A 12,460-nucleotide genomic window follows, 5' to 3' on the forward strand; every position below is an offset into this window, starting at 1 on the left:
GCTTTGCTGAGGCCCGGATTCTGGACTTCTAGCCCCCAAAACTATGAGACAATAAACGCGTCTTGTTTAAATCAACCCATTGTGTGGTATTTGCCAGACAGATGACCAAAACAAAACAAAACAAAAAACTTGAAACTGAACAATACTTGTAAATAACTCATTGGTTAAAAAATAAACAATAGAAAATTTTAAATATTTAGAACTGACAATTTCAATACTGTTATGAAACTTTTGAGACAGCTAAAGTGGGGCTTCAAGGGAAACGTATATCTTTAAACTTTCTCCTTAGATAATAAGAGAGTGGAGATTTATGAGACAAGTATCCAACACAAGATTATGGAAAAGAAACCCAAAGAAATTAAAAGTAAGGAAATAAATATAAAAGCATAAATTTATGAAACTGAAAACAATGGGAAATGAAAGCAGAAATGAAATGAGATAAAGATTCTTGATTAAGAGGAGTAAAGCAAACCACTGTCAAAACTACCTTAAAATTTAAAAGCTTTGTACAATAAAAGACATGAGAAAAGTAAAGCCGCAGACTAGAAAAAGAAATCTGCAGTGTATGTAACTGACTTAAGACTAGAGTCTACACTATATAAAGAACTCCTACCAACAACCCAATGCAAAGATGTATGAAGAAGAAACCTGGAAGGTAATAAACTATGAAAAGATGTTTAATACTACCGGTAATAATGATAATATTTAAAAACCACAAATGCATGGATTGGGTTGGCTAAAAAAATCTACACTTCCAGGTGTTGTCAAGACGTGGAACACTATGAATTTTCATTCAATGCTATCAGAAAAGTAAATTTTCAAAAACTTTGGAAAGCAATTTGGCAAAATCTAATGCCAAATAGGTATGTATCCTACAACCCAGCAATTTCACTGTACAAAGAGAAGCATATAAGAAGGCTTGATGCACCACTGCCTGCGATAATTTTTTTAACATGTTTAGCTAAATACTAATCAACAGGTAAACTGAACAATACAAATATACATAGATAAAGCTCAAAAGAGACTGCTAAATGCAAGAAAACAAGCTGCAAAGTGTTTCCTATGAAATTATTCATAAAAGACTTAAAACAATATGAAAGAGTACCCCACTTGCTTACGGATACTTAAATATAAAGTAAGTATAAAAACATGCATGGGCAAACAAAACAAAACAAAACAAAAAAAGCCATGCCAATTATCTAAGGCATTTTAAAAACTAACAAAAAACTAACAAACAAACAAATAAATAAATAAATATGCATACAAGGGATAAACAACAAATTCTGGACTTTGGTAACCTAAAAGAAGGGTGGAACAGGAATGGGATTGCAAAGTGAGTTACAGGGGACTTCCACAGTATTTGTAGTAATTTATTTCTTTAAACAGAGATCTAAAGCAAACATGGAAACTGATAAAATTATACAAACATGGGTGGTGGATACAAGGATATTTATTTATATAGTATTATTCTCTATATTTCTCTGCACATTTGAAGTTCATAGTTATATTTCTTATTGAGTACCTAGAGTTCATTTTATATGTGTAAATATAAATCATTGCATACTTGTGTATACATAAAAATTATGCGTATATATAATTGTGTATATATAAATAGTTGTATATGTGTGTATATATAAAAACAATTATATATGTGTATAGATACATAATTGTATGTGTATATATAAACATTTGTATATGTGTGTATATATAAATAACTATGTATATGTAAATAATTGTATTTGTATATACATAATTGTGTGCAGGTACATAAATAATTTTATGTGTGTATAGAAACAATTGTGTGCTTATAAGTGTGTGTATATATAAACAATTGTATGGGTGTATATATAAATAATTGTACATGTGTGTATATTATTTGTATGTATACAAATAGATTTGTGTATATATAGTTGCATGTGTATGTAAATTGTGTATGCACATAAACAATTGTACATGTTTGTGCAACTTCCACTTTAAAACGGTGGGCTGAGTATACCTGTTTCCCCCACCCTCCACCCCGCCAAACCTCACTAAAATGACAGAAAAATACAAGAGAAGAGAACTTTGTAACAGCAGTAAGAAAGGCTAGAACTTTGAAAGGCAAAACTGATGGGTCCTGCTGAGAGATGAACCAACAAGGGGGGCAGGGCCTACGCCAACAGGGGGGCCTTTCCCACTGGCAGCAGGTACCCAGCTCAGAGAGGCTGGTGTGGAGGACTGGAAATGCTGGAACGGAGAGCGTGAAGTGTGTAAAAAACAAGCGCGTTCACTCCTGGCAGGAGAAGGGCTCCTCTTAGCACTGGTATGACTGACCAGGGTGGAGATGGGGGGCTAGAGGACGGGGAGTGAGAGACGGGGGCAGGGCAGGGCAAGGGTGCTGAGCAGACAAGCAGCTCCTTTCACACAACATCAAGTCTACTTCACCCACTCAGTCACTTCAGAGGGGAGAGAATTGAGATTTGTCTATCTAGCTGGGTTTATATAGATAAATATAAACAGATGACGAAACAGAAACGTGTATGTCCAGGCAGGAAACAGAAGAGATTCAGGGAACAAAAAGTCAGGTCAAAAAACATATCTAATTAGTCCCCTTAGAGATAATTGGAAAGACTTAAAAAACTTTAAAAATTTCAAAAGGAGGCTTGGTAGAAAAACATACGAAATATTCTAGAATGAAATAAAAACACAAAGACAAGATTGGCATCCAACTTCTCATCAGCAATACAGAGTACCTGTAGAAAACAGGGCAACACCTTCAAAACTGAGGAGCAATTACTCTGAACCTATAATCCGATACACAGCTAATCAGATCTGAGAGCAAATTAATGACATTTGCAGACATGTAAGCTCTCAGAATGTTTATTTCCCATAGAATCTTTCTAAAGTAACATGAGGATGTACTCCAGCAAAACAAAAAATGGATCCAGACCAAGAAACAGTGGATCCAAGCCAGAAGTAATCCCAGAATGATTATTGATCAGAAGGTCCAGAAAACAAACGTGGTTCAAATTACAACTGGAAATCAGAGGCCTTCTTCAGGAAAAAGGTGACTCCCAGGACAAACAGTATCATTAAGATTATAGATATTCTTATACCCAAGACAAAGGCATAACATTCTATCAACAATAAAAAAAAGAAAGACAATAAAGAATGCCAAAAAAGATGAAAAAGCTATTAAGATGGTCATGCTCCAAATTTGAAGCAAGCTAAAATGTAGCATGATCTTTTGAGCAACGTAAGAATCAGAAGGAACATACTTTTGACCTCAACACTTGCACTACTTTCCTTCAATAACAACAGGTTAGCGACACAGCATTACGCCATCTCCTCTACGATTCTGTTGTCAGTGATGTTTAAGCCACATTGTAAATGTTGCTTACTAGTTTTTAATTTTTTAGAATCGCTCTATAGAGAAAATAGGGGGAAAGTTAAAACTACCAGATAGAATGTAAATGTTATAACCCTTGACAATGTACGTAACAATGTGCCAGCCATGGTTTGGCTGACATTAGGGAGGGCAGCCGCCAAAACGGGAGGGAGACGCAGTGGTCTATGACCCTCATCTTACATAGCGGTTACTTAAGAGACACTGTCCAAAGTGGGTGTATGAAACAAGAAACAGAGTTCAGAGAATATTGTTTAATATTCTAAAGATATCGAATAGGAGAAGGAAAAACAACCAACAAAAGCAAGGCAGGGTAGAGAGGAGAGTAAGTGAACTAATTTCCCCTTAAGACAGAAAGCAGGTAGATACTGTTTGAGACTGATAAACAGGGGTGTATGCATCACTGAGTGTTATGGAAGGCTCCACAAGGAACTACAAGCAGGTAAGGTAAAAAGTGGAATGAAATTGAGGGGAGGGGAGTAGAGGGGAAAGACAGGAAAAAGGACTTATTTCATACATTTTTGTATGCTATAATAATTTATTACAATATACATGTATCAACAGAAAACGGAATTTTCCTATAATTTAATTCAACTTTTAAAATCTTACCGTTCTATGGGAATGGTCACGTGTGACTATGGTTTCTTAATGGGATCATAAGTATCAGTGATGCATTGAAGGTGAACATGTATGTAAATGGTTGTTTAAAGGCATGTAACCCACAGAGCAGCACCACAAACCTAAATAAGTGTTAGTATGATATACTTATAAGGTGTGACACTACTGCAGAGGGTTAACAACAGTGTGGTATGGAAAAACTACCCATTACGTATTGAAGACTATATTTAATAGGAATATCTTACCAACACTACACTAATACTAGAGCTGAATAAACAGCAGCTGATAAGAGCTCTGGGATGTTTTCTGTTATGACAATTGTTTAAAGTTGAGAGTGATGATGACTGTACAACTAAGTGAAGATAACGGATTATGTAAGAAACTGTTTATCTTGGGATACAATATATATTAAGTGAAATCAGGAACTCATTATTTTATAAATCAGTCCTCAACTTGAGGCTTGTTCTTGTGAAACTTAGGGCTGTAAATGGGAAGCTAAACCTTCCTATAATTATACCTAAAAGGCACCTCCATGGAACCTCTTCGTTGCTCAGATGTGGACTTTCTCTACGCCCAACTCAGCAAATAAATTCATTAGCAAGCCCACCACAAGGGACATGACTCCCAGGGGAATGAATCTCCCTGGAGACATGGGACATGACTTCCTGGAGTGAGTGTGGCCCTGGCAGCGAGCGATTGAAAATGTCTACTTGACCAAAAGAGGAAAATAAAGAAAGGTAACAAGCTGAAGTCACAGTGGCTGAGAGATCCCAAATAGGTTGAGAGGCTGTCCTGGAGGTTTCTCTTATGCAAGCTCCTGCTAGACATCCCAAATGGCCACAGTATGCCATGCCCTTACCAAAAGTAGTCCCCAAATACCTAGGTCCATACCTGAGATTCTAGAAAATATTCACTCACTAAGTTTTATTTCTCAGAAACTTAAATCCACCAGAGCGTTCCTATACCAGACAAGTCCTAAAACCCAGAGGCAACAGTCTCTTAAAGAACAACAATCAGATAGCCCCTTCCCCATACTGCTGACAACCCCTTTCAGTATGAACAAGTTAGGGTGCTCTCTGCCTAGACATCCCTGACGATAGAGAAAGAGATTAAGTGAGAGGAAGGGGTAGCAACAAAGACAAGATTTAATAAAAGTCTATGAATACTGAAACTATACAAATACATATTTTTTTTTTTGGTTGCTGGGGTGTTGGAATGGCTGGAAGGAGGTAAATGACATGGAGGAACTGTAACCTACAACATTCTTTGAAATTTGCTGTACAGCTATTTGTTGAACTGTGCTTAGAAAGTCTTCACCTTTCTGTATATACTCTATATTTCATAATAAGAAAGAAACGAAACTGTGGAACTGTAACCCATAACAATTTTTGAAATTACCTATATAACTGCTTGTTGAGTTGTACATCTACAAGTTATACCTTTCTGTATGTATGTTATATTTTACAACAATGGAAATAGCTGAAGTTGTGGAAGTGTGACCCATGATATTTTTTGAGATTTCCTCTCTAACTACTTGTTAAATTGCACTTTGAAAATTATCACTGTTATGCATATGTATTGAAGTTCACAATAAAGAATGCATTAAAAAATCTTATCATAAAAATACTTTTGGAAAAAATTCTTATATACAAAGAAAATCAAAACTACACACAAATTTTGGGAAACTGAAGACAATCTCAAATGACAGCAAGAATTAGGCAAAACAAATTGGAAGAATAGTCTATAGCTGTTAAAAATGAGAAATGAATTTGTTTCACATGGAAATGTTTACGAAATGTTAACCGAAAAGGATAACATTACTAAAATTATGATTTACATTTACTAACATGCATTATTAAACCTATGTATTTACAAACAATGCTAAAATAATCACCTACATAAAAAATATGTAGGATAAAGATTGGAAGGAAACACAGGAATTACTAAATATTCCCCCTTGGAAAGTACACTGTAACTCAGCTGTTCTTTACAGGGTGGATCATCACAGATCATCTGCATCCCTTAAAAATGCAGAACCACAGACCTACAAAATCAGAACCTCCAGGGATAGAACCCAAGAATGTGTATTTTGTCAAGATCTGAGGGTGATTCTGATTCTGGATCTCAACGACTGATGAATTGAACACTAAATGCAGCCCTCCTCTTTATTTGCAGCAGGAGTTGCAACGTTACCCAGTTTGGGGGAGTTTTTGAGCCCAGGTACCAAATGGAGACCAAAGGAACCCATGGAAGCAACTAAAGAACCTGTCGGCCTAGTGCCACCTCCTCCACCAAGCACCGTCTGACCTGCTCCCTTGCACCCGTGCACCTGTCATCGTCCTCCCCACGACATAATGACTTGAAGAAGAAACCACATCTCCTTCATCTCTGTATGCCACAGCGAGGCAGGGAACACCTCAATGAAGCAAGCAAGAGCTCCTGGCCCTCTCTCGGCGCCGCTTATGTCGGTGAATTACACAAGGTTTAAATTTTCTGTTTCAGCTCCAATGATTTCCCTGCATGTGTCTTAATGTAAAATAGTGGCAGAGTCCCAAGGATGTGAGTGATCTGGGATTGAACCTAATCCAACCCCTCATCCTAATTTTGAAAAGTTAACTGACTAACGTAATCCCATGTCACCCAGACCACTAACTATTAAAGCAAAATCGCAGTAAGTTGATCGGACTGCCCCAAGGAGTTGACGAATAAATTGACTTACTTGAATGAACATTCGGTCACATCAAAAGGCGGGCAGGCATACTGGGTTCGCCATTCAAATAAGTAGGAACAATCTGAAGTCTCCCTCAGAAACACTGGCTGTGAAAAATTAATACACAATGTACGTTAATGGGGAGATGCAAAACTTCAGCTACTTTATGCTCTGAGTGTTAAGCATGACGACTGCAAGGGAAGGCTGGGTTCGTTAAAATCTATATAGGTTATAAGTTACAACACAATGGAAACAACACAGGGTGAAGTGAAAAGCAGTTACGGTAATATTGTTTCATGAGTTTCATGAATGTAACAAAGGTGACACACTAATGCAAAAGGTTAATAGGTAAAAATGTGCATGAGGAGGGGGGGGGTTATATGGGAACTCAGGACTTCCTGCATGATGTTTCTGCAAACATACAACTGTTCTAATAAAAAAAATATTTAAAAATAAATCTATACAAGTTAATCAATATATTTCCCGGATTAATATGATTGAACTTAACCAACTAAGGGAAACAGTTAATTTAGAAACTTAGTTCACTTAGTTAAATAAGGAAAACAGGTTAGGAGATTTGATGAGATTTAAGAGCAGATTTGTTTTATAAAGTCAGTATTGGCCCGAGTGAGAGTGACGCTTCTCCCCACCAGGTAGGCGGCCCCAGGGGCAGCGCACACTTACTTCCTGGGTGCCGCGGTCACAGTAGAAAAAGATGGTGGTAGAGCGCTGGTACACCTTATGGCAGGTGTCTCCCCCAGTGTAGTTAATTTTTAACATTCCATTTTCATAAGTCACCTTCTGGGTAAGGAGACCTGCTCAAGAAACGGCAAACCAATTAAACACAGTACAGTACAAGATGTCCCCATGTCACCGTGCTTGTCGTAGCAGACACTTCCAGCTGTGTGCCTGGAAGAGATATTTAGAGGACAAAGTTTCCCCGGTCAACCCGCATTGTGCCACCAGCTCCTTGTCACGCTACACTGTAGAAAGAGTAAAACCAGCCCTCCTCTCTCCCAAGGCTGCAACATTACAGACTAACCATGGGAAGAAACACTCGCAGACAAGCCTCTGCCTGGTTAGCTACACAAGTACTCACCACGCTGGGTACTTCATTTTTAGAAGTTTTTGAACTCATTATCACTTGCTCAGATGCTATGGCAGAATTAATAACCAATAGCCTGCCACACAGTTTTAGAGCCAGACCCTGAACTAGATGTATCCCCTCTGACTCGATTCTAAACAGTTCTATCTCAGAGCACCCATTATTGAGTATAGTTCAGCATGTCCTAAAGCAATAAAGGAAAGAAATAGGATCTCAGAGTTGGTTACTGGTAGCTGCTAAAAAAAATTAAAATAAACATACTCTAACTACATTCTGCAGTATGTATTCTGGTTAAGAAAGACAAGCGATGTCAGAAAAATTGTTAGCATGTTGTTTCACCAGAATAAAGCAGTCCTTCTTCCTACTTAAGAAAGATGCTATTTTTTCAGCACAACATCTTAAATATGTAATTCCATTCTTTTGTGACAAAAACAGAAGAAAAAACTTTGGTACCTGCCACTTTGTGAAATCCCCCAGGTCCCCGTTTTTCCTGACACGATGAGATCACCTTCGACCTATCATCAGTTACACAGACATCTGAAGAGAGCTTTCCACAGACCCGGAAGTAATACGTGTATTCACCAGCAGTCACAGCGGTGTCATTGAGGGCAAGAGGCTTTAGGTCGTATAAGTTGCCGTGCCTTGGATCTTTCACTTCACAGTTGTCTCCTTCAAGAATAAACAAGAGACGACTGCATAACTATGTAGATTGCACAGTGTGACTGTGTGACAGTGAAAAACCTTGTGGCTCACACATTCCCTTTATCCAGCGTATGGACAGACGAATGGAAAAATGGGGACACAAATTAGATGAAGAATAGGGTGGGATGGAGGGGATGGAAAGAGTTAGGGGTTCTTTTTTGCTTTTATTTCATTTTGGGGTAAGGAAAAGGTTCAAAATTGATTCTGGTGATGAACTCATAACTGTATGATGGTGCTGTGGACAACTGACTGTACACTATGGATGACTGTAGGGAGTGTGACTATATCTCAGTTAAACAGTATTAAAATAAGCAAATGAACAATTGGAGGAGGAGGGGAATGGGATGTTTTGGATGTTGTTTTTTATTTTAATTTTTATTTTATTTTTTGGAGTAATGAAAATGTTCAAACTTTGTGGTGACAAAAGCACAACTATATTGAGAATACTGTGAACAACTGATTGTACACTTTGAATGATTATATCTCAATAAAATTGTGATTATATCTCAATAAAATTGCAAAAAAATAAAAGAATAAACAAAAAGTTACAGCCATTGCAACTGCACACGTTCACTTGTTCAAGAAAGAAGTTCTACAATTTTTAATTAGTAAGGACTGGCTTCAAATAGTGACAGTGGGCATTAACAACTAGCTCCACATTATTTTATTTACACATACTACAAACTGCTTGACTTGTCAAGTGGCTTTTAGAAAAGCCTAGGTCACAGGTTAAAGATCTGCTTAATCAAACAGAACAAAAGCCCACCTCAGTGTTTCAAACGTGGGAAACCAATACAGACACGTGAGGAAAATCTCACCAGAAAAATGAGCAATGCAGTAAACAAAAGAAAAAAAAAAGAAAAAAAAGAAAAAACCACAGGAGTCAGAAACAATCAGCCCATTAGTGAGCGTGTGACGGGATCAGCCGAGAGCCGTCATTACAGGGCTTTGCGTGTAGAACGCCACGCGGACTGCCCGCTACTTGGCGCGTGCACAATGACTACCTTCCACTCTGACGATCGGGCAGGCTTCCACCGTTCTCCAAACAAAGACGTACTCACAGTCATCCCGGAACTGAAACATTGGTGAGCCCTAGAATGTAAACCAAGAGCTTTTGTTGTTGTTTTTATTCAGGTAAAAAAAATTACTTTTAAAGTATTTTAAAATTAAAAAAAAATACCCAATTTTTAGCCTCCATGAGCAAAATACAGAGTGTTTATTTAACTTCTAAGGCCTGGAGGGAATAGCACATGCTAGTCGAACCCTATCCAGGGCCCAAAATCAAGAAAAGACAGACAGGTTGTAAATGAGAACGATCAGAGGAAACGGGCTAGTGATGAAAATGCGTACCGAGGTCCGGGCACACTCAAACGTGATCCTGGTGGAGAACTGCTGGCCCTCGCACCTGTCTCCGTTGACATATACGATACTCAGGGACCCATTGGCTGCAGCCTGAGGGCTGACCTGAACCACACCGAGGTTCCAGCTGCTGTCTTCGGATATTAAACAAGATCCCACGGCACTGCCTGGAAGAACAGGAGACTTTGTTTTGGGGGTGAGAAGGGAGCCCGCTAAGGAGTCAGAGGCATCGACAAATATGAACAGACAGATCTGAGGACTACACGAACTCACCGTGGCAGCCGGGGACGTAAGAGAGAGGAGTGCAGACGCTCAGGTAGAAAGTTCTCCTCTTCCCGTCGGCGGAGGTGTCCACGGCGGTCCAGGGCTTACCCAGCCTGCTCAGGCCGCTGAGGTCGTACTCGTTCCCGGCGGGGTCTGAAAGGCGGTGGAAGCACACTGGGTGGTCCTGCCTTCCTGCCGGCTCTGGAGGACCACCCTGCGAGCCCAGAGCAAAGACCGATGATGTGCGTGCCTGACGCTCCTAACTAAGAAGTAAGGAATTCCTCCGAGGGCCTCAGGGCCCTTCCTACCGAAACGCACAGCCCCTGTCGTCCATCTAAGTGGTCCCTTCACAGGGGAAGGGGTGACACGGCAGAGAAGGGGGCTCCTGAGGAGACTGCTGTGTCTAGGGTACAGCTTGCAGAGCTCTAACTACTTTTTTCTTCCTCACATAAGAAGCTCTGCCTTAAGTGTATATTTGATTTTTTCCCGACTTTTTTTTTCTGTTCTCAAGCAGCATCTGATGCCAAAATACAACTTTAGACCATTTATTAAATATCCTGATTCTCTTCAAAAGAAACATGACAACCCTAAGCATCATTTGAAAAACACAGGTAACACGAATGTTGTGCCGCCTGTAAAACACGCATGCATATCACATACACAAACAACACACAAATACACAACACATAGAGCATGCACACCGTGTAACACACATGCAACACACACCAGACACAACACACACACCATGCAACACACAAGCAACACACACACACCACATACCACACAAACACATACAAATACACACCGTGTAACACAGTCACAAACAATACACACATTACACACAAACACACCAGAGCGCACACACACCATGCAACACACCACGCATACACACAATACACATAGAACACACATACACCATGCAACACACACACCAAAAACACACACAAGGCAACACATATGCAACACACAACACCCACAATACAGCACGTATACATGTAAGACTACACATACACACCACACAGAGCACATGTACACACCATGCAACACACGTGCAACATCAAATGCACACACATACATACACCACATACCATACATACACCCTTGACCAATCCCTGGTTCCCTGACCCCATCACCTTACCAGTGACTTGGCAATCCACTGGAGAAGGCACACAAACCAAAGCAGTTTCAAACTCAAAAAACGTGTCTCGAATTCCCAGCCTGGTGTCAATGTCTTGATGCAGAAATTTGGGCATTCCAGGGTAAACATCATCATTGCACACAAAGCGTATGATGAAAGCATCTGCGGTACCTGGGGAACAAGAAGGCCAGATCTCAAGAAACAATGAGCAGGAGTGCACCCATCCAACAGCGCAGCAGCAGTAGAACACTGCTGCTGAGGGACGAGACAAGACTCACACAGTCATCCTCTAAAACAGCTACCTCGGGGCAGAGCCTTGTGTGAAGATACCTGCTCTCAACTACACAGTGGCCATGATCCTGCAGAGGAGGCCAGCATTGCAACAGGTTTAAACCTCCTGGCACTCTTACTATTCCAGACAGTATTCCAAATCCCACATCGGTTTATCAACCTAAACACCAGAAAACAAGGTAACTCTCCTGTATCAACTCACTCAACCAAGTGTTAGATGGCAGTGACAAAAACAGGGAAAACCTGTGGCCTTCACAGGAGCCAACATTCAATAAACAAAACAGATGAAGCTGATCGCACGCCAGGTGGTGGGGTAAGGGTATTGAAGGAAAACAAAGCCGGAAAGGGGGATAAGGGATGCCAAGGGTGGTGGGGATGCCGTATGACAACACTAAATGCGGTGGCCAGGGAGGCCCCACGGAGAAGGGGGTATCTGAGCCAGTACATAAGGTGAGGAAACGAATCACCAGGCCACGGGAGGGAAGAGCATTCCAGGCGGAGGGAACAGCAGGCACGAAGACTCGGGAGGGCTGCAGTGGGGGTGGAGCGTGCCCAGGTCATTCCCAAGGTGGGGAGGCCAGTGGAGCTGAGTGAGGACTGTGGCAGGGGGTGGAGTCAGAGGGAAGCAGCAGGTAGCCAGACCCTGCAAGGGCCTGAAGACGCCCATGAGCATGCCGGCACCCGCTCTCAGGGCCACGCGGGGCCACTGGAGGGTTCTGAGCTGGGAGTGACATCATCCAACGTCTTAGATACCTTCACTTTGGCCGTTTGGGGCCTGAGGAGGGTACATGAGGGCAAAGGAAGGAAGAGTGAGAAGGAGGCTGTGGCAGCATGTGGAGGGTGCAGGTGGCAGTGGTGGGAGGGGCTGGGGGCTGGATGTATCTTGAC

General features: G+C 40.7%; 1 protein-coding gene across 1 annotated transcript in view; it reads right to left on the reverse strand.

Moving 5' to 3' along the window:
* IGF2R (insulin like growth factor 2 receptor) overlaps positions 1 to 12,460 on the reverse strand; it is a 124,913-nt gene that overhangs the window by 37,234 nt on the left and 75,219 nt on the right. The window contains exons 23-29 of the mRNA XM_037817891.1: positions 11,282 to 11,452; positions 10,153 to 10,296; positions 9,871 to 10,046; positions 9,525 to 9,612; positions 8,272 to 8,487; positions 7,398 to 7,528; positions 6,723 to 6,820 (exon numbers count right to left, since the gene is read on the reverse strand). Of these exons, the coding sequence (XP_037673819.1) occupies positions 6,723 to 6,820; positions 7,398 to 7,528; positions 8,272 to 8,487; positions 9,525 to 9,612; positions 9,871 to 10,046; positions 10,153 to 10,296; positions 11,282 to 11,452 (1,024 nt within the window). The remainder of the gene's footprint in view (positions 1 to 6,722; positions 6,821 to 7,397; positions 7,529 to 8,271; positions 8,488 to 9,524; positions 9,613 to 9,870; positions 10,047 to 10,152; positions 10,297 to 11,281; positions 11,453 to 12,460) is intronic.

Source organism: Choloepus didactylus, chromosome 24, assembly GCF_015220235.1.
Source record: "Choloepus didactylus isolate mChoDid1 chromosome 24, mChoDid1.pri, whole genome shotgun sequence".
NCBI classification, from domain to species: domain Eukaryota; kingdom Metazoa; phylum Chordata; class Mammalia; order Pilosa; family Megalonychidae; genus Choloepus; species Choloepus didactylus.